The 21,761-nt window shown below is 31.9% G+C and overlaps 1 protein-coding gene across 1 annotated transcript in view; it reads left to right on the top strand.

Annotated features, from left to right (window-relative positions):
* LOC148303201 (dual specificity calcium/calmodulin-dependent 3',5'-cyclic nucleotide phosphodiesterase 1-like) overlaps positions 1–20,993 on the top strand; it is a gene marked incomplete at its 3' end in the record, with an annotated part of 52,745 nt that extends 31,752 nt beyond the window's left edge. The window contains exons 7-10 of the mRNA XM_088270367.1: positions 8,151–8,400; positions 9,180–9,296; positions 16,097–16,237; positions 20,824–20,993. Of these exons, the coding sequence (XP_088126493.1) occupies positions 8,151–8,400; positions 9,180–9,296; positions 16,097–16,237; positions 20,824–20,993 (678 nt within the window). The remainder of the gene's footprint in view (positions 1–8,150; positions 8,401–9,179; positions 9,297–16,096; positions 16,238–20,823) is intronic.
* Between the last annotated feature and the right edge of the window lie 768 nt (positions 20,994–21,761).

Genomic DNA, 21,761 nt, shown 5'->3' with positions numbered 1-21,761 from the left:
CATGTTCTTATTCAAGTTGATAGATCAAGATTAACGTTGAGTTGAAATATGTTGAGATATCAATATTATTAATACAAATTTATTTCACTTATTACTAATTCCGTGTCCGCCTCCGCCTCCGTAGTGTAATGGTCAGCACGCTCGGCTACCGTTCTGGAGGTCCCGGGTTCGATTCCCAAGGGGGGTAAAATAAATATGAGTGATTTTTTCACTGTCATATTTATTCAATATTACCCTGGACTGGTACCTGAATCGGAGGGCTGATCACCTTTCCTTCATGTGTAAACCATCAAGATGACACTGCGTTTATATGACGCAGTGCCCTATGCACCATTGGGGTGCGGATAAGGGTTTAATTATTATTATTATTATATTATTACTAATTACCTAATACTAGTATATGACAGGTTTTAAGCCTTGTACATGCCCAGACTTCCATATTTTTCTTCATTTATGTTGAGATATCACTAAAAATCCTATTACAAGCTCTAACTGCCTTTTGATGAGTTTTTTTTTAAAATTAGCTCTTATACTATACTCGTTAAAAAGGGTGGTGATAAATTATCTAAATCCAGATTTTCATAACTCCAACCCTGATGCATTAGCCGTCATCTTAAAACATACGAACTTGAAATTAAGACTAAAAATAGTAATAACCGAAATTGTAGAAAACTTACTTACGTAATAACTTTAATTACCAGTATTATTACGTTTCTAAGACAAGAAATTTTATTTTTTAATCAATTATCTTTATTTTAATCAAATTTATCTTTGTTGTATTTTATATCTATATTGACCTATCTTGTTTCAATAACTTGAAATTTTACCTTCCTTAAAAGTTTAGTCAAAAATCATCGATCAGAATATTATAAATAAAGCGTATAGAATAAAACATCTTAAAAGATTAAGTTAATACAATTTTAACCTGCTCTTGAAACGAAACATAAATAATTCCAGATGCCAGAGAGTTGGAATCCCGAAAATATGGATTTAGATTGCAAATGATCCTCCCAAGGATTTAAAAATATAAACCTGTGTATTTAATCAATGTCAGCGAATTTTACGGAACGTAGCGACTGGGATATTTATTTAATGACTTTTGCGTGATTATGACCAGCCATTTTAGCAGAAAGTCCTTTAATCTGTTGTATCCTTATATCCTTTATGAAATTACTTAATTTATATGTAAAAGCCGTTTATTTATTAGTAAATGGTATTTCTCAGGGCAAAAATCACCCTTTGTCGTTGTAGGGTTATTTTTAAATTCTGTAGTTATACGAGTACATTGTTAATTCACTTTCCTTCAGTGACGCAATAACGTGCGTTTTCTACCATTCCTATAATCTTCATACTCGGTGTTCAGAAAGTCCATATTGACTTGAATACTTAAAAAAACATAATATTTTTTATAACTTACTTACTAACTAACAATCACGACGCATCGTACCGAGTATGTTTTGGCTGTATTCGTTCAGTTCTCTCGTTCACATTTGCCATATACACTTTCTTAGTCATTCTCTCGTTATCCATTCACTCCACATGTCCATATCACCTTAAAGAACTTTTCTAAATCTTTTGAATTTCATTCAGTTATCAATTTCAAGTTTTAATCAGTCAATTTTAAGAATAACCCACAAATCCTCTATTTTAGGAATAAAAATTAAGGTAAATATAAAAAAAATATATCACCGAGACTATTTATAAACAAATATTTATACAAGTCACGTTGAAATGGATGGAAATCACAATTCTACAGATTGGTCTGCAACAGATGTGATGTATCTCTTCACTCTTTCTTACAGCTTTCCTTCTCCGACAGCCTTTTCATCTCATTGTAGCTGCCATAGCTTATGTCTCTGATCACCTGATCCATATAGCAATCTCTTGGGCAGCCTCTATAGTTGCTGAGAAGCTCCTGATTGGCTCACACTACATTATCCCTCCTGTTCCCAACGCAGATTCAAATAAACACATATTGAATTAGCTAGAAGAAACAAAAAATCCACTAAGTGAACTATAAACCTTGTATATAATAAGCAAGGTAAATAATAAATGCAAATCCTATCTTAAAAAAAAGCTTCTATGGTTGCCGCTTTCGACCAATCCCTCCGCGATTGTTTAAGCACACCCGGGTTCCTGAAATTATGGCCTATCCACTTGGATCCTTGTTGTGCAATACAAAACAACAACAAAAAATCGTTACTTAAACTTAATTAATGAACCGATAGAGCAAATAGAGGCGTAATTATGTTTTTCGAATAATATATAAATACGTCTAAGTTACGTTTTACCCATTTAGAAGGAGGCGACGTAATAACGCGATCGCTTATATGATTGTCATTTTTATATTGAGCGCTTTATCGTGCGAGTTAATTCTCTAAACACGTCCCTATCGGCTCCCTTAACACGCGATTCCGCTGTAAAGTATTACCTAAGGTTTCTTCGTTATTATATCGTTATTGATAATCAACCGAATATCGTAGACGAAAATATAAAATAACGCGATATATCAATTCGCGTTAGACTTAATGTAAAGTCGAGGCAGGTCTTCGAATGGTGACGGATCGTTGCGATAAATGCTCCATTTATAAGTTTTTACCCAAAGTTTTTTACTAAATATTTCATGAAGTTGTAAAATGCCATTTTGAAAAACTGAAAACTTTATTAGCCATGTGGTCACCTGTAGCGATCTACAACGTTATAAAACTCGGAAAACGGTAGGAAAATTTGATACTTAAATCAATTGAAATGCTTCAAAATTTAGATTATGAAAAACATTTAATTTAAGAACAGAAAGTAAAAATATATTTCACTTGTTTTTTTTAATCTGTAAATACTAAGGGAAAAAAAATCTCATCTATCTAACCTGCATTGGACGGTTCCAACATACTCGTATGTAAATAACATACGTAAGTACTGGATAATCTATCATGGGTAGGTACTTTTGAATCATTTTAATTTCTTCTTCTGTGTATCATGTCACATCACCCTGGCGTCCATTATCATTTTAGAGTAAATTTCCTTGTCTTAGGCAGCTCTAAACAGCGCCTCGACGGTCCTGATCCACGTCCGATCTCGTATATTCCGGAGCCAGGAGATCTATCTTCTGTCCACACGTCGTCGGCCCTCTATTTTGCCTTCCCTTTTATGATTAGATGCAATATCTCGTACTTCTTTCTTCTTAGCACATACCCATAATAGAACACCTTCCGGACCTTTATATCAGTCATTAATTTAAAAGTTCAAACAAAATATCTATAAATACGAAGGTAATTTAAAATCTATAAAAAAAAATCATTTAGTCTTCAATTTGAAAGGGTGTGTTTTTTTTAAATAAATAATTCAGAGCAGTTAAAATAATTTTCGATAGAACATCTTAATCCTAGCGCCAACCCTTCGTTTCTTTTGTACGCACGAACAGGTAAATAATACAAAAATGCTAAGAAAGACAAATTAAGCGTTGTCAGTGTTACTTTGTAATTGAGTGAGAATACACGTTGCTAAAAGACGAAACGGAAAACTAATTTACCTATTTTATAAATAAATATAACTAAAATGATGCACAGACAACAGGTTCAAAGATACAGTTCCGTGGCTTTTGACATTATTAATTTTATTATCAGGTATTATCACGTGTCACTTGATAACCATCTCTTTAATTGTAATTGCAAAGTTTGGTATTGTACAATAGTTACTCGCATGCTTGATCGCATTTTTGTTGGCTTGTTTGGGTGTTCGTTTGTGGCTTAATGTGAAATGTACCATCTCAGTCCTGCTATTCACATGTCGCATTTTAATGAAAATAAAAATACTTTAAAAAAGCTATTCTTCGACAACTATTTATTATTTTTTCTCACAATATTCATTTCGTGTTTGTATTGTTTGTTGCCAGGGCTTTAAAGAAGAAGTTAAGATAAAATTAATCGTATAAGATCCGTCTGAAATTATTTCTGACTCTTTACACAGTTAAGTAATTGTAGTTAAGGAAGTATTCAAAATGTTCCTGAGAGTAATACGACAGTTTACGATCTGTGCGAGGCAATCAAATCAACCATATCAGAAGGGAATTGAACATGTAAATATTTGGTATGAATTTTAATACTATCTTTTTTAATATAAATTTAAATTAATATGTAAAAAGCATTATTTACAAATAATTTTGAAAGTGTGTATACTGAAATAAATATATTTTCACCAAATATATCAGAGAATATGATCGTCCATTTTACAGCAAAAGCTTACATTAATTTGAGTATTTGCACTACATTTGTCTGAAAAGAATTAATTATTAAATGAAATATTATATAAATACATATATAAGACAAATTCAATGCATTATACGTTATAAAAAGTAGCGAAATGTAAGATAAACTAATTCAACAGTTGAGGGTTATAATATTTTATTATTATAACGTTAATATTATTAACTTTATTATTTAAATTTAAATATTTGATAAATAACTAATTTTACTCAAAAAATGTTTCAATGATCAATAAAACATTGTTAAATAAGTAGGAAAAGTTGGTTAAACAATTTTACATGAATGAAAAAAATGAGAAAAATATAAGAAATATATCTTAATAATTTAATTAAAACATTATAATAGCAACAGCAAACTGATTTTCAGACATTATTTCTTTTTTTATAATATTTTTGTTTACATTTAAATGCGTCGTTTTAACTATCATAAAGATTTTAACTTTATGTTTAAATATATTAAATATATTATATTGATGTTTAAATATATTAAAAATTCGTTCATCATTACCCCATTGTACTAATATGACGTCTTTATTTGAAAAAAAAAATACAATGCGTCCTAAGATCATCTCATTAAATTTTTTTCGCGAGATGTGTAAAGTCCGATTACCTTTTATCAAAATAATAAACAATCCATGTATACAGTTATTATACATATAATTAAAGGTTTTGTGAATGACTTGCTAAATTTAGTGGATGGAGACATCACTTTTGTACAGTAGGGTAAACATTGTGATATTTTTTAGTCGGGTTGTGATACCGTGGTAATGTCGTGAACTTCTAGTCAGGGGTCCATGATTTCACCCCCACTTTACCACATCTTGATTCCTGTTTTCAAGTACTAATCGATTGGGTTTAATTGAAATTGGTATTTGAAATTTAAATATTTATGTTTTTCATGAAGAATAAAAATATATTTATTTACGCATAAGAAATCGATATGTGAGGATGCATTAAATAAACCTTAATGTTAAAAAATAAAATTCCACACTCTTTTTCTTGTTTTTATGTGTATATAAAAATGTATTTATTTTAATATTTTTTATATTACCAAATTTTATTAGACATCATGTAACGTTCAAAATATATTTTTAAAACAATTTAACACAATATGTTCAGTATACATAGAAAATCACAATTAATTTATAGGTAAGGATTTTTTATTTATTACTTTACACACTTGTCAATAATCTTAATTCATGATTTTTTTTAGTTTATGACCTTTTCAAGGGAAAATTTTACGGAAACCATGACATATGTATATTTATTTTCATGACATGCTCTTTGTGTCATGTTAACACGGTATTTTCATTTAGGAGTCTTGTACATACCTACCTGTTTTCTTTATTAGAAATTATGATTCCATTATGTATATACAATGCCATATCACAATTTTTCAAATCCTTAAATGTTTTATAGGGTCTGATCTCATCGTGAAGACAAGTTTGCAATACTTTTTTCAACTCCACGCTTTTTTTCTTATTAAACACTGAAAGTACAATTTATTTCGACTCTTGTTAAACCATGGTCTTTATCAATTAATAAGTTTGACTTGAGTTTGACTCTATAACCAGCAATGTGTCACTAATGTGGACTTATTACTTAAATTTTGTGAAAAAAGAATCCAAAAGTCCTATCATTTCAGATCGTTATGCTCCAACACTATTAAATCATGAAGCATTTTAATAACGCCTGAAAACATGTGTGAAGATTTGTCAAACTTTTCTTTAAAAAAAAACTTTTTCAGAAGTTTATGCAGTAGAGCGTGATAATTTCGGTAGGGAATTTCTGATTTTATTTGATAATACGCCTCCTTAAACTTTTATAAAATATTTCTTCGATATCCTACTTTTTTAATACTTTTCCTAATTATGTTCTTTCTATCATCTTACTTCGAGTTTCGCATTAGTTATGACTAATTTTAATGAGCTTATACATTTTTTATATAACTGTCAACAAAATGTTCAAATGTCTGATTGTATTAATACTTTCATGAAAATAAATATTACAGATCGATATAAACGTCGGTAATTATTATAATCACTTTTACTGAATAATTCTGCAAAAATAATCTTTGAATCTCGTTTGAATTGTGATTTTTTTTAACGAAAAACATAATTATTTTTTTAAATAGGTACAGTAAAACATGTTGTCAGTCATGTAAAATTTTATGATTTATTACCATTTTAGGGACTTTTTATGTACACTTACAGGAAATTGGCACATACATACATTGCAAAACGTTATTTTTTATGAATTCTCAATTAATCACAAAAAAGCATTAAACATTGTATAACTATCAAAACTATTTGTTAGAAAAATTACCACAAATCTTACATTAATTATATTAAAATTTAAACCGGTTTCGAATGAAACTGCTTCCTTAAGGACTAATTAATTGTCTTGATGAAGAAGATGTTTACTTCGAAACCAATCGAAATTACAATTAAGTTATCATTATTTATAAACACTAACTTTATAACAAAGATATATTGTAAACCATAAAATGAAATATCACAAAATAAATGTTTCAAATATATATTACGATACACATTTACACGTTTATATCTAGTACATTTTTTGGTTGTGGAAAATAATTTTTCTTTTGCTTTGGTGTCGGGTCATTAGATATTCTTTTTTTTTAGTTCATGAAATATTGACATTCTTCGTGCAATTTCGTAAATATTTATATTTTGACATCTCAACAAAGATGAAAAATATTATGGAAGTCTGGGTATTTACGAAGCTTACAACCCGCGATTGGCTGGTTTAAGTGACCACTTAATTAATTCACGTCTACTATTCACCATTCTACCATGGTGTCAGTCGTAAGCCGTGAAAACACTCAGACCTAGAATAATGAAGTCTGGGTGGGAATTCACAGTGTTTATGACCTGTCCTAGGCTGGTTACAAACCAACCTATGATAAGTCATAAGCTGGTTATAAACTAGCCTATGACAGGTCAGAAGCCCTGTAAATACCCAGTCTTTCATTTTCTTCTTCGTCTATGTTGAGATGTCAAAATGTTAAAATAACTCCTATGTAGAGAAACCCAGATTTGTGCACAAGCGTTTGAACTCACCTAAAAATGCTGTCTTAAACTTCCAGCTCATATTGTGTTTCGGGTATCGGTTCTTTAGGTAAACTTAATTTATAATTCTTAGGAAATTAGCACATAAATACCGTAAGAGCGCTTGTGTACTACAAGAAATTGTACAGTACGGGAGTCCGGTTAGAATGAAAAAACGGATGATTGGCTTGACCACATCGCTCACTCCTTTCAAGAACGTCATAGATCAAAAAACTTGATTTTTCAGGAGAACGTTTTTAAAGTTTAAAAATATAATACGATGTATTAAAAATAAATATCAAGCCACTTATTGAACTTTTTACTGTGCAACAGATCTTTTTAAGTAAAACTTGAAGGTTTTTTTTGTATTTGAAAAATATTTAGTATATTTTAAAAAATAATTAAACAATACCTTCTCTTCAAAATGCAAAAATGACACTTTCTGCCCTGTAGCGGGTAAATATTAAGTTAAAAATATGCCGCTTTTGCTGGCATGTAGTACATTTTCTGGGCATTCCGAAAACATGCATAACTCAAAATTGGCGATTTTTGATTTATGACGTTCTTGAAAGGAGTGAGCGACATGTCCGATTTTCTCCGGATCGGTGCGCGTGAACTGGATCACGCTAAACTGTTGTAGTTGCTTTTATTTGAAAAAAAAAACCGGATAGCCGGACAGTAAAAATCCGTGTAGTGCACAAGCGCCCTAAAATGTATAAATTTATGTTCAAATTTCTTTACGCGAGTCTTTCGCATATTTGCATGTATATTTTTTTTATGGAAAATAATATGTTTTGTATTGGGGGTCGGGTCCTTAGGCGCCTCGCGGACGAGGATGACGAGCTGTCGGAGGTGCAGCCGGACGCGGTGCCGCCGGAGGTGCGCGAGTGGCTGGCGTCCACCTTCACGCGCCAGCTGGCCACCACGCGCCGCAAGGCGGACGAGAAGCCCAAGTTCCGCTCCGTGGCGCACGCCATCCGCGCCGGCATCTTCGTGGACCGCATCTACCGGCGCGTCTCCAACTCCGCCATGATGCAGTTCCCGCCCGACGTCGTCAAGGTCCTTAAGGTGCGCGTGTGAAAATGGCCTTAACAACATTATACGTAATACAATAACATAATAAAAAAATCTTTTGTAAGCGTATATTACATTTAATACAAACTATTTTTTACGCTTAATTTACATCATATATCGCTCACTTCTTTTTTTTTCCTTACCGGCACCCGATGTTGCATAGGGCACTGCATCATATAAACGTAGTGTTTTCTTGATCGTTGACACACGAAGGAAAGGTGATCAGCCCTCCGCTTCCAGTACCAGTCCAGGGTAATATTGAATAAATATTAGAGTGAAAAAATTACTTATATTTATTTGACCCCCTTAGGAATCAAACCCGGGAACTCCAGTACGGTAGCCGAGAAGTCACTTTAAATTTTAGCACTCTCAAATGGGAAAATAAACCCTCATCAGAATGCCCAGAAAGTCACTGTGAGTTTTCTATGAAAGATACTTTAATCTGCAAAACTTGACTTTTAAAGTATACAATTTCGCCAGCGATTCATACTTTTCATTTTTGCTATACAATAACAGTTATATATAATAACAATAACACAATTGATGCTTTAATTAAAGCCAGTTAATACAAATAACATTGCGTGAGAACTTTGTAAGTTCTCTAAGGGTTGAAGCACCCCATTAATACTTGAAGTTTATTTGACCCCGTGAGCAAGTTACAGAACCGTCTTAATTACAAAATGTTATGACATAATTATCGGGATATCATAACATCTGTAGTAATTGTATAATAATACCTCTTGTGTAAGCCTATTTTACCTTTGTGCTTTCAGACCCTGGATGACTGGTCGTTTGATGTATTCGCCTTGAGCGAGGCGGCCAACAGCCAGCCAGTGAAGTTCCTAGGATATGATTTACTTAATCGCTACGGGATCATACACAAATTCAAGGTAATTTACGTATCACTCAGTCCTTTCAAGAACGTCATAAATCAAAAATCGACAATTTTCAGTTTCGCATGTTTTCAGAATGCCCAAAAAATGTACTATATCCCAGCAAAAGAGGCATATTTTTAACTTAATATTTACCCGCTACAGGGCAGAAGGTGTTGTTTTTGCATTTTGAAGAAAAGGTAATGTTTAAATATATTTTTAAATGTTCTAAATATTTTTCAAATGGAGAATAATCCTTCAGGTTTTACCTAAAAACATCTGTTCAACAGTAAAAAGTTCAATATGTGGCTTGATATTTATTTGTAATACATTGTATTATATTTTTAAACTTTAAAAACGTTCTCCTGAAAAATCGAGTTTTTTTATTTATAACGTTCTTGAAAGGAGTGAGCGATTTGTGTCGCCTACTTTTAAATTCCGCCAGACCCAATATTATAATATTTAAAAATAAATACTCTATCGAAATGCCAATTGTGGGTTTTATTGTTTAAAATATTTATACACTTGAAAACCCTGCTAAAAATGCTTAACAACAACGTTATATTTCAAATTCCAAAATAAGTATGGAACTTGCCTTCTGACCCATATCGGCCAACAAGAGAGCGGGGATAGGTCAAAATTAAGATGACGTCACTATCGGTTTGTGTCTCTTGATTTTTTTTTTAAATACTAAAAAAAATCTTTAAAAAATGGAAAAATTCTCTATTTCATAATATTTTATCTAAAGATGGACAAATCTTTGAAACATAAATGTTACCCGGAGAATTTCGCAATTTTGTAAAATCGACTTACATGGATCTGACGGATTTTGAAAGTAGGCGACACATATTATATATACTTCAGACTTATCATGATTTATCCTGAATCGCCATACAAATCCTTTCATTTTTTATTTTAATAATCTACATTTAGAAACGTCACTATCCATTTTAAAATTTTATTTTCACAAATCCTTGAGATGACTACATTCTTAACAAAAATAAGTTATTATCGTAGTTAATACGGAATTATAAAATAAATTGATGGGAATCAATATTGAAATGAGTACTTTATTTTCTTTTTCACTAAAATTCCCTCTTTAAAGTTCAAGTTTCTTGAATAAACAAGTATTTTCACGGGAAAAAGAAAAATGTGAAAAGAAAATATTTGATGTTATAAAGCAAACATTCCTTTCCTCGCTTCTTTTCATCGTTTGTATATTATGTATATACAGTATTTCCTCGCATAACGTATTCGATTCGTTCCAGGAGCAAGTTCGTTGTGTGAAACGCGTTTTCTCGTAATAAAACATGTTTAAAAATTCGTTCTGTACCATAAAATATGGTAGTAAGTATTTTTTTTTTAAATACTTCCGTCGATTTTTTAATTAGTCTTAGATTGAGGGGAGTCTACCAAGGCTTGAAGGATCAAATCCTCTTGTTCCATCCTTTGCTTCTTGAATTCTGGCTTCTTGAGGGGCCTTTCTATGGTTGTCTGTTTCTCCCTCTTCCTTAACACCTGCCGGAAATAACGTGCAAGGGTGTCATTGTAGAGATCGTTGATCTGTTTAGTCTCAGCTGAGTTTGGAAAGTAAGTGTTAGTAATCTCATGAATCTCTTTCTTTGAACCAGGATGTCCTTGATACCAGAAGCTGAGATTGGTTGATTCGAATGCTCCTCTTCGTTATCGGATGAAGCTTCCCTTTAAGCTTTATCATGTGACTGGACTAGGAGTGCTTGGAGCTCTTCAGTTGTCAGCTCTTGTTAGTCTTCAATAAACTCTTCCACATTCTCCTTCTATGCCTCCAATTCCAACTTTTGGGCCACCATGATGATGTTCTTCACCACTTCTGTATCCTCGGCTGCTTTTTCCTAGATCCAGTAAGGAACAAGTATATTCCGTATAAGTCGTATGTAAGTCAAGTGCATTGGCTGCTGACAACCTTGGAATGATCAAGAGACATGATGAAATACGATACAGTCCGTTGTGAGAAGCGAGGTTCGTTGTAAGAGTCGCGTAATGGACGAACAAAACGTTCGCTGTGCGCAGCGTTTGTTATGCGAGGCATCACCCTATTTGTAATATAAAAATTAAGTAGCATTAAGAATTTCTTTGAGAGCTGCTGCCGTGTTTAAAAAGGATTATGAGGGTGAAATTTTAAATTAGATCAAAAGGACTTGAGTAAATAATAATGGAAATTTTAATCAATTGGTAATATAACGTTTTATAAAATTATTTTCTCAATTTCAGTGATACCTGACAGCGTTCTTAACCATCATTGTTAAATAAACTCAAACCACGTTCAAAATATTGTATAAAAATTTTGTAAAAAATATTGTATTGTAGATGTCGCCAAAGAAGTAGTACACGTCAGATCATTTCAATTGAAGGCGAAATATAACTTGGAAACCGCAGTTTGGGTATCGTGGTCGTCAGTCATGAGTAGAATAGTGAACATTACACGTGTATAAAATGATCACTTTATTCAGCTTTTAACAGGTCGTAATCCCTGTGAACACCCAGACCATATTCTTCTTTGTATTTGTTAAAATATCAATAAAAAAATTCAATTGACTTAATATCGTACGTCAAATATTTAATAGGTTTTCAAAAATATCTTCATATTATCACAAATTTCAGTATTACGTTTGAATATCGTAATTAACCTAATATTTTGGATTAATATTTTAATATGTAAACAAAAATTAAATTGATTAAGAGATTCCACGTTAGCTTTCCAGGGTTTTTAATGGCAACCCTAGTCTTTACAAATATGATCAAAGAAAAATGTTAGTTTTCATGTCACTTGCTTATCGTTACTCGTATATATGAGATACCACTAACTTTATATTTATTTTTATGTGGAATGAAATTTTCTAAGAATTTACGCCATTAAAATTGTAATCTATGTAGACCGTGGTTTATTATGTTTTACCTATGTTTAAAATACCAATATAATTAACTAATGGAGTTAAAGAGTACATATCGCTCACTCCTTTCAAGAACGTCATAAATCAAAATACTTGATTTTTCAGGAGAACGTTTTTAAAGTTTAAAAATATAACACAATGTATTAAAAATAAATATCAAGCCACTTTTTAAACTTTTTACTGTGCAACAGATCTTTCTAGGTAAAACCTGAAGGTATTTTCTTCATTCGAAAAATATTTAGTATATTTAAAAAAATAATTAAAACAATACCTTTTCTTCAAAATGCAAAAACAACATTTTCTACCCTGTAGCGGGGAAATATTAAGTTAAAAATATGGCTCTTTTTCTGAGATATAGTACATTTTTTGGGGGTTCCGAAAACATGCACAACTGAAAATTGACGATTTTTGATTTATGACGTTCTTGAAAGGAGTGAGCGATATAGTTCTTTATAAACCAGATGTAAACATCAATGATTATGAATTTTCAAACAATGATAATTATTCGTTTATTTATTCATTTAAACTCTCGATTATGATATAAAATTCAATGTACAATATTTAACATCGTTTCAATCACAACTCGAATATTAAATGACCGAACAATTAATTCATATTAAATTTCGGGGAATCGCAAATAGTATTACAAAATATAAACCAATTATCCGATGCATTACGCAATATTTACTTGAATTACAAATGTAATACTACGATATAAAGCAAACTGCTGATTTACGAAAGCCGGAATTATTATTTTGATTTTGGGCACTGAAACCCTTGGGGAAGGTTTGCAATCGATTTAAGCATATTTTCATACTACGCTATTTGACTTGAAAACTCACCCTGTAGTTTATTTGGAGAAACATCAGTTTGTCTTTCATATAATACAGCTGCACAATTTTGGACTAACTTAAACCCTTGGCTGGCATCTATTTTTGTATTTTTATTAAAACTTATATCCAATAAATGATAATAATGTATTTGATATACTCCTTTTCGTAAAATGTGAATGAAACGTGAAAAGTGATTTTTTTGTTTGTTCCGATTTTTTTCGAACCAAATATCAAAATTGTTTTTTAGCTTCATAATTGATTTTTGTCAACAACTAGACTATTGGCATGTAAAATTATGCGGTGGTTATTTGAACAAAGAAAACGCCCTAAATTATTTTTAGGCTCCTAACCAAAAACGAGTTAAAAATATTATAATACGGTAGATACGTCTTAACGCGAAACTAAATAGGGTAATATTATAATATATTACAATTCTTTAATGTATTACAAAAAAAATTAATAATAATAATAAAACCCTTATCCGCACCCCAATGGTGCATAGGGCACTGCGTCATATAAACGCAGTGTTATCTTGATCGTTTTACACATGAAGGAAAGGTGATCAGCCCTCCGCTTCAGGTACCAGTCAAGGGTAATATTGAATAAATATTACAGTGAAAAAATCACTCATATTTATTTTACCCCCCATGGGAATCGTACCCGGGACCTCCAGAACGGTAGCCGAGCGTGCTGACCATTACACTACAGAGACGGACAAAATAATAATTGGTTTTGAAAATCATTTCCTGCTCCTGAAACATGTCAGTATAATACATATTTTGATTCCAAAATGTAGATATAATTTTTTTTCAAATAATTTTCTCCTTTTCACATCTACGAGTAAATGTTTAAAGAATATTTAATGATACATCACTCACTCCTTTCAATAACGTCATACATAATTTATATATCACTCAGTCCTTTCAAGAACGTCATATATCAAAAATCGTCAATTTTCAGTTGTGCATGTTTTCGGAATGCCCAAAAAATGTACTATATCCCAGCAAAAGCGGCATATTTTTAACTTAATATTTACCCGCTACAGGGCAGCGAGTGGTGTTTTTTGCATTTTTAAGAAAAGGTATTGTTTAATTATTTTTAAATATACAAAGTATTTTTCAAATGGGGAAAAAACATTCAGGTTTTACCTTAAAAGATTTGATGCATAGTAAAAAGTTCAATATGTGGCTTGATATTTATTTTTAATACATTTCATTATATTTTTAAACTTTAAAAACGATCTCCTGAAAAATCAAGTTTTTTGATTTATGACGTTATTGAAAGCAGTAAGCGATATGTAACTAATGCATTTGTACACTTAAAAAAAAATAGACATCATTTGTTTATCTCGAACAAGATAATTATTATGATTAATCATACAATAAAATTACATCTCATTTGAGAATCATATCAAATTGTCTCCTCGTTCCTATTTTATCTTCCCATTTTGATGTTATTATATTTACGCATTCCTTTTATAGCCTCTTCCCACTACGCTGGTTTTACAAGTACAGTAATATGCAAGTTACCGGTCTTTACTGTGCATAAAATGTCATAATGGCATAAAATTTAATGGTTTTCTGTATAAAAGCACATTTGTCAAATTGATTCCTCGTGGAAAATATCCGGTGTTGTCAGTTTTTATTAGCGGCATTAATTAATGGTGAATAAATATAAAACGATGACAATATAGGAAAATATAGGGACAAGACATTACACGCAAGGGTGGGATACTTCATATTAATTTTTTATTGCATCGCATGGCTAACCTGGGTAATAATCTCCATTCTAAGTTGGAGGAAATTTTTATTTTCAATATGCCTTTCTGAACTTCAGTTTTCTCCCTGGCGTTTTTAAATATACCTAGCGGTATCGATAATAAATATTTGTAAGTAGAAAATAAAATTTCTCTTTTGAATAAATTCTAGAGTTACAACGGATAAGTGGATAGCCATCGGCAAATTCTGTTCTTTCCGACTGATATCCGGATTTACAGACTACGGAAATAGATAAATAAAATAATGACAAAATCTTGTATTCTCTTGTCATTACAACCTGGAAAATATATTACGATACTTACACATACGAGTATAAGTTCGACACACATTCCTTCATATAAAGAACGAAAGATGTTTCATCTCAAGTTGACACACCTAACACACATAAAACTAGTTATCACTGCATATATTTATGTTTAAATGATGTTTAACAATTTTCATTTGAGTGTATTTTTTTAATACTACATTCGAATGATTTTTACTCTGCCAACTTTACGTTTTATTTACATTTCTTTTGTATGACAACTATATTTTACCACCTAGTGGACTAATAGAGTCCAAATATAAATACGGTGGACTATATTAGACCACCATATTTATTTGTGGACTATATTAGTACAGCAGAATTATACTACAGTCATACTATTGATTGCTATATTAATCACCTGGTGGACTAATATGGTCCACATATAAATATGGTGGACTATATTAGACCACCATATTTTTGTGTGTACTTAAGTAAATAGAATTATACTGTAGTAATACTATTGATTACTATATTTAATTACCTGGTGGACTAATATAGTCCACATATAAATATGGTGGACTATATTAGACCACCATACTTATGTGTGTATTTAAGTAAAGTAGAATCATACTGTGGTAATTCTATTGATTACTATATTTAATCACCTGGTGGACTAATATAGTCCACATATAAATATGGTTGACATTAGATCACCATATTTATGCGTGTACTTAACTACAGTAGAATTATACTATAGTAATACTATTGATTACTTTATTTAATCACCTGGTGGACTAATATAGTCCACATATAAATATGGTGGACCATATTAGACCACTATATTTATGTGTGCACTTAAGTAAAGTATAATTATACTTTAGTAATACTATTGATTACTATATTTAATTGCCTGGTGGACTAATATAGTCCACATATAAATATGGTAAACATTAGACCACCATATTTATAAGTGCGCTATATTAGTAAAGTAAGATTTTACTAAAACTTTGGTTTCCCCTATTTTTACCAGGTGCCTCCCTCAACTCTGGAGACCTTCTTAACAAGGATAGAGGAAGGATATTGCCGCCACAGGAATCCTTATCACAACAATCTCCACGCGGCAGACGTTGCTCAAACCGTTCACTACATGCTTTGCCAAACTGGACTTATGGTATGTCAATCTTCTTTTTCTTCTCTAAGATTTATAACTTCTAATCGCCAACCGTCGACGTGGAGACAGATGGAGGAGACCTTTGTCCGGAAATGGACTGAAGAAGAATAAGAGAAGAAGAATCGCTAACGACATGAAACAGTTGCTCCACTTCAAAATCCATCCAGCTTCTGAAGTTCCGCTACCATAAAATCCTTACTCTTCCTAATCTTCGCATTTGTTCCACCTTAGTTTTACATATTACTTACTAACTTACCATCACGCCACTTCGCCGCAGAGGTAGGAAGAGAGAATAGAACGCTACATCAATCTGTCTTTGCAAACGATTTTCGCCTCTTCCACGTTCATGTAACTCCTCACGCCTGTGGATTATTCCAACTCCTAACAACATCATTGATCTCACATATCGCTCACTCCTTTCAAGAACGTCATAAATCAAAAATCGTCCATTTTCAGTTGTGCATGTTTTCGGAATGCCCAGAAAATGTACTATATCCCAGCAAACGCGACATATTTTAAACTTTATATTTACCCGCTACAGGCCAGAATGTGTTGTTTTTGCATTTTGAGGAAAAGGTATTGTTTAATTGTTTTTTTTCAAATAAACTAAATATTTTTCAAATGGAGAACCTAAAAAGATCTGTTGCAGAGTAAAAAGTTCAATAAGTGGCCTGATATTTATTTTTAATACATTGTTTTATATTTTAAAACATCAAAAACGTACTCCTGAAAAATCAAGTTTTTTGATTTATGACGTTCTTGAAAGGAGTGAGCGATATGTCATTTATCCTGGTATTTCTGATTCTATCTCGTTTTGTAAAATTTCATAAAATACTAGGCCATTATACAAATCCAACACAAAGTAGTATCAACATTTTGCTTTATTCGAAATTAATGTCATTAAAATGTTTAAATATAGATTTTTAAACCTTATATTTGATAAATATAATTTTATAATATTATTATATTGGTGAATGGTTGTCATACTCGTACAATGGCTGCTGAAATTGAAATAGCACGAAGTATTCTCTGAGGTCTAAGAAATTGAATAGAGTCGGGATGATATTTGCAAATTGAAATTCTTATTATTGAAATCCGATATTTCTAAACGGTTATCCTTTATTCATCATACTTTTATTCAAAAAAGACGACTAAATCCTTAGTTACTTATCCTACATCCTCTCTTATTCCATTTCTAAATTTAATCATGACCATCGCACTTTAAACATATAAAATAACAAAAACTATCCAGTAAGGGTATTACTGAGATATTGACAAAAACAAATCCAAAAATAGGACCTTCTATGAAAAGTCAACGCAAAAAATAACTATGTTTTCATTTATTAAGACAGGTTTAATTTTTTTATGTTTTTTTTACAAAGTAAATTTTCTTCTTTCTTGGTGTAGGCCTTATATATTGAAAGCTGTCCCACCGCATGCCCAGATCTGATACAGAAGCATCTAGGTTTCCTGACAGATCTGCTCTTGCCAAGCAATTTAAAAAAAAACTAAGTTACGAAATTTATTAAAAATGTGAAACAATATAAAATTGTATCCCGATTTTACTGTGAATTTACATTTGAAAGCTTTCAATATACCTGTCACTGCCAATCTATATAAATACAATATTGTAAGTCCATCACCAAATTTTCTAGAAGTACCCCAGTGTAGGCAGTGAAAGGGATTAGTGTTTAGTTCAATTAGTCAGCTAGATCCGATTCGGCGTTGACCGGTACACAGACGCCCACAACTCCGACCAGCACAGCAGACAGACAAGAAACAGTGCAAAGACGTTTACAGAGGTTTGGTGTAGGTCTTGTGGTCTGTTTTTAAGAGGTATTGTCCTTCTGCGATGTTGATTCCAAGCTGTCAATCCATCTCTTTGGTGATCTGCCCGGGAGACGCCTCCCGGGCAGATCACCAAAGGGATGGATTAACAGACCTTGGGGTTGGCCGTGCCGTGCAATGTAGGGAAAGTCTGGATGGTTCCATTCTCCTCACATGCGCATACCATTGTCTTCTTCGTTGTCTTCCCCACCTAAAACCATCCCTCGTGATTCTCCCGGGCAGATCACCAAAGGGATGGATTGACAGACCTTGGGGTTGGCCGTGCAGTGCAATGTAGGGAAAGTCTGGATAGTTCCATTCTCCTCACATGCGCATACCATTGTCTTCTTCGTTGTCTTCCCCGCCTAAAACCATCCCTCTTGATTCTCTTATCCTGGTGTCCCTTATGCTATCTCATAGACTCTTGCCAGATATGCTCCTTAGACTCTTCATTTCTGACACACGTTTTTTAGTACCTGCAGTAAATTATCATTTTAACTTTATACAATTTTGACATCATTAACTAATTTTTCAATTTTAATATATGATGACCCTTAAATTTTCATGTGTTAATAACATGTTTTATAAACATTCATATTTGTCATATGTATATCTACAAATATATGTGTATATTGTCATCTAAAACTATAAAAAATGTTATAAAATGACACAATTGAAGACATTTTAGTATATTGTTTTGCAATCCAAACAATTAAGTAAAAAGATACTTTGGCATTTCGTTTTACTTTCTAGTAATATTATAGAATCATTTTAATTGAATCCATAAAATAACACAGATGAAGAAAAATAAGAAAGTATGAGTATTTACAGGGCTTACGACTTTGCATAGGCTGGTTTGAGTGATTATTTTATACACGTGTAACATAATTGACAACCGCACTACTCGAATTCAGGAAGTTGTATTTTTAAAGAAGTGTGATTGTCAATCACGAAGAGAATGGTTATTTTTACAGGTGCATAAAGTTTTTACTTAAACCAGCCTTTGACAGGTCGTATACCCAGTAAATACATCGCTATACCCAGTTTTATATTATTCTTCATCTTGAGATATCAATATATTATAAATAACTCCTAAGTAGACAAGCCCAGACTCGTTAACGCATATTTGGAATATTATTTTTTGATATCTCATCAAAGATGAAGAAGAATATGGAAGTCTGGGCATTTACGGGGCTGACGACCGTCATAGGCTGGTTTAAGTGATCACTTGACACACGTGTAACATTCACCAATTCTACCCATTGTTGACAACCACACTACTCAAATTCTTGGAAGTTCTATATAAATGAACCAATTTAGAAACCTTGTTCTTGAATCACTAGAACTTCACTAGAGACATCTATTGGTGAGATGTAAAGAAGCTTTTTATTAAGCAGAAACTCTTATATTAGTATGTGAGATCCGAATCCTGGATTATAATCACACACATGAGAAACGCCAGAAAATACCATTTTCATTTTTATTATTAAGCTTATAATTTGACCAGATAATTTATTTACAACATTTTGAGTGTGTCCAAATACTTGTTCACAAAATCTGGATTATCTCCAATTACAGGAGTTATTTTCATATTATTTTTTGACATCTCATCAAAGATGAAGAAGAATATGGAAGTCTGGGCATTTACTGGGAATATATTAATGAAATAATTTTTCTTAATGATATTTTTCTGAATGCGGTGAAATTTTACATTAAATATCATTTTCACATTATATTTTTATTTATTTATGTATATAACCGTAATTACTTTAAACACCTTTGTATTAATCAAAGGAACGTCTTTAAAGGGAAGTATTATAGAACAATATACAGACCTTACTACTGAAATGCAAAAAGATTTTTCGAGCAATAGAATTTTCAGAGAACGAGGAATAATATTTTCAGAATTTTCAGTTTATTCATTACAAAGAACAAAGTTGGCTAACCTTTCCTTGAAAAACTTCTTTTGTTGGATTTTTTTATATTTCCCTTTTCTCTTTATAATTTAGTCCCATTAAAAATAACTTTAGGCTATTATTATTACACTTTTAAAGTTTCATTATTAAGTGGACCCTATCATATTTTAATTTTTTTTTAATTAAATAGACTGCAGTAAAAAAATAATTGTTAAGGTTCCTTATGTTATTTTTATCATGAATATATATTTATATATTTATATATATATATATATATATATATATATATATATATATATATATATATATATATATATATAATATATATATATATATATATATATATATATATATATATATATATATATATATATATATATATATATATATATATATATATATATATATGTGTGTGTTTATATTAATAAATAAATATATATATAAAATTATGTACCAGATTGTAATATTTAAAAAAATATATTCCAAAAGTATTTCTTTCGTGTATTATTAAAGTTCTCAAGCTCTTAAAAAACACCCTGTACACGAGTGGACAGGAGTACAGACTCGGCTGTCCCAACTTAATAAAACACAGTAAGGGACATTTTTTTGCAGTACGTTTTTCTTGCATTTTTGGACTTCAAAAATGCAAAAAAAACGTAACACAAAAAAATGTCCCTTACTGTGTTTTGAATTTGGACAGCCGAGCTGTTTCGGACTGCCCAAAATAGGGTTACATTCTCACAAATCAACGTCGATGTCTGTGAAATGGTCGAAGAAAATGGTTTAAATCTCAATGAACATGCTCACAACCCTTTTGAAGCACTGTCGATGATTTGTTTTCAGAATTGGTTGACAGATTTGGAGATATTCGCAACGCTTGTGGCGGCCATCATCCACGACTTCGAGCACACTGGAACCACTAATAACTTCCACGTCATGTCCGGCTCGGATACAGCTCTTCTTTATAACGACAGAGCTGTTTTAGAAAACCATCACATCAGTGCGTCATTCAGGTATGATATTCTGTAACGTTTTTACTTGAGGCCCAATATTGGTAACATTTGACGTTTCCATGGTGTAATAGGGCGATTGTCCACTACCCTGAATTTGACCGTCCGGCAGTCCGGTTTTGAAAAATGAAAGCGAATACGACAGTTTAGCGTGATCGAATTTACGCGCAACGTGTTCACGCACCGATCAAGAGCTCTGATCTGAAGAAAGATGGACAAAAGCACAAGCCAATCCAAGCCAAGCCAAAACGCAAACTGACGTGCTGCACAGTAAAATTACACGGAATTCCGGGTAGTGGACAAGCGCCCTTAGCGTGTTTAGCTACAGTGCTGGACAACTTGGACCCACAAGATTTTTTCTTCCTTGAGTTTCCATTAAGGGGAACTTGCAATCAGTATGCGGTCTGCAGCACTAGTAACCGGTCGTCGGCGTCGTCTCTGCACACGATTTAAAAAAATGTATTTTTAAGAACACATATTGATATTTTTAATCATTTTTTTTCATGTATTTATTTTGAAGAAAAACTTATTTTTTCAAAACAAAAACAGTGTTTTCAAAAAAAATAATTACGTCAAATGTTTTCTAACCCTTATCCACACCCAACGGCGCATAGGGCACTACATCGTATTGACGCAGTGTTATCTCTATCGTTACTTACATGAAGGTAATGTGATCACTCCTGCGCTTTTGGGACCAGTCTAGGGTATAAACTTTATAAAATTTAACAACTTCATTTTAACTACTTTTTTATTATTAGTAACCTAACCTAC

Source organism: Brachycentrus maculatus, unplaced genomic scaffold, assembly GCF_059751285.1.
Source record: "Brachycentrus maculatus isolate JH-2025_06_01 unplaced genomic scaffold, ASM5975128v1 h1tg000379l, whole genome shotgun sequence".
Taxonomy (NCBI): domain Eukaryota; kingdom Metazoa; phylum Arthropoda; class Insecta; order Trichoptera; family Brachycentridae; genus Brachycentrus; species Brachycentrus maculatus.
The sequence above is the reverse complement of the archived record's forward strand: the minus strand, read 5'-3'. Positions and strand labels throughout refer to the sequence as shown.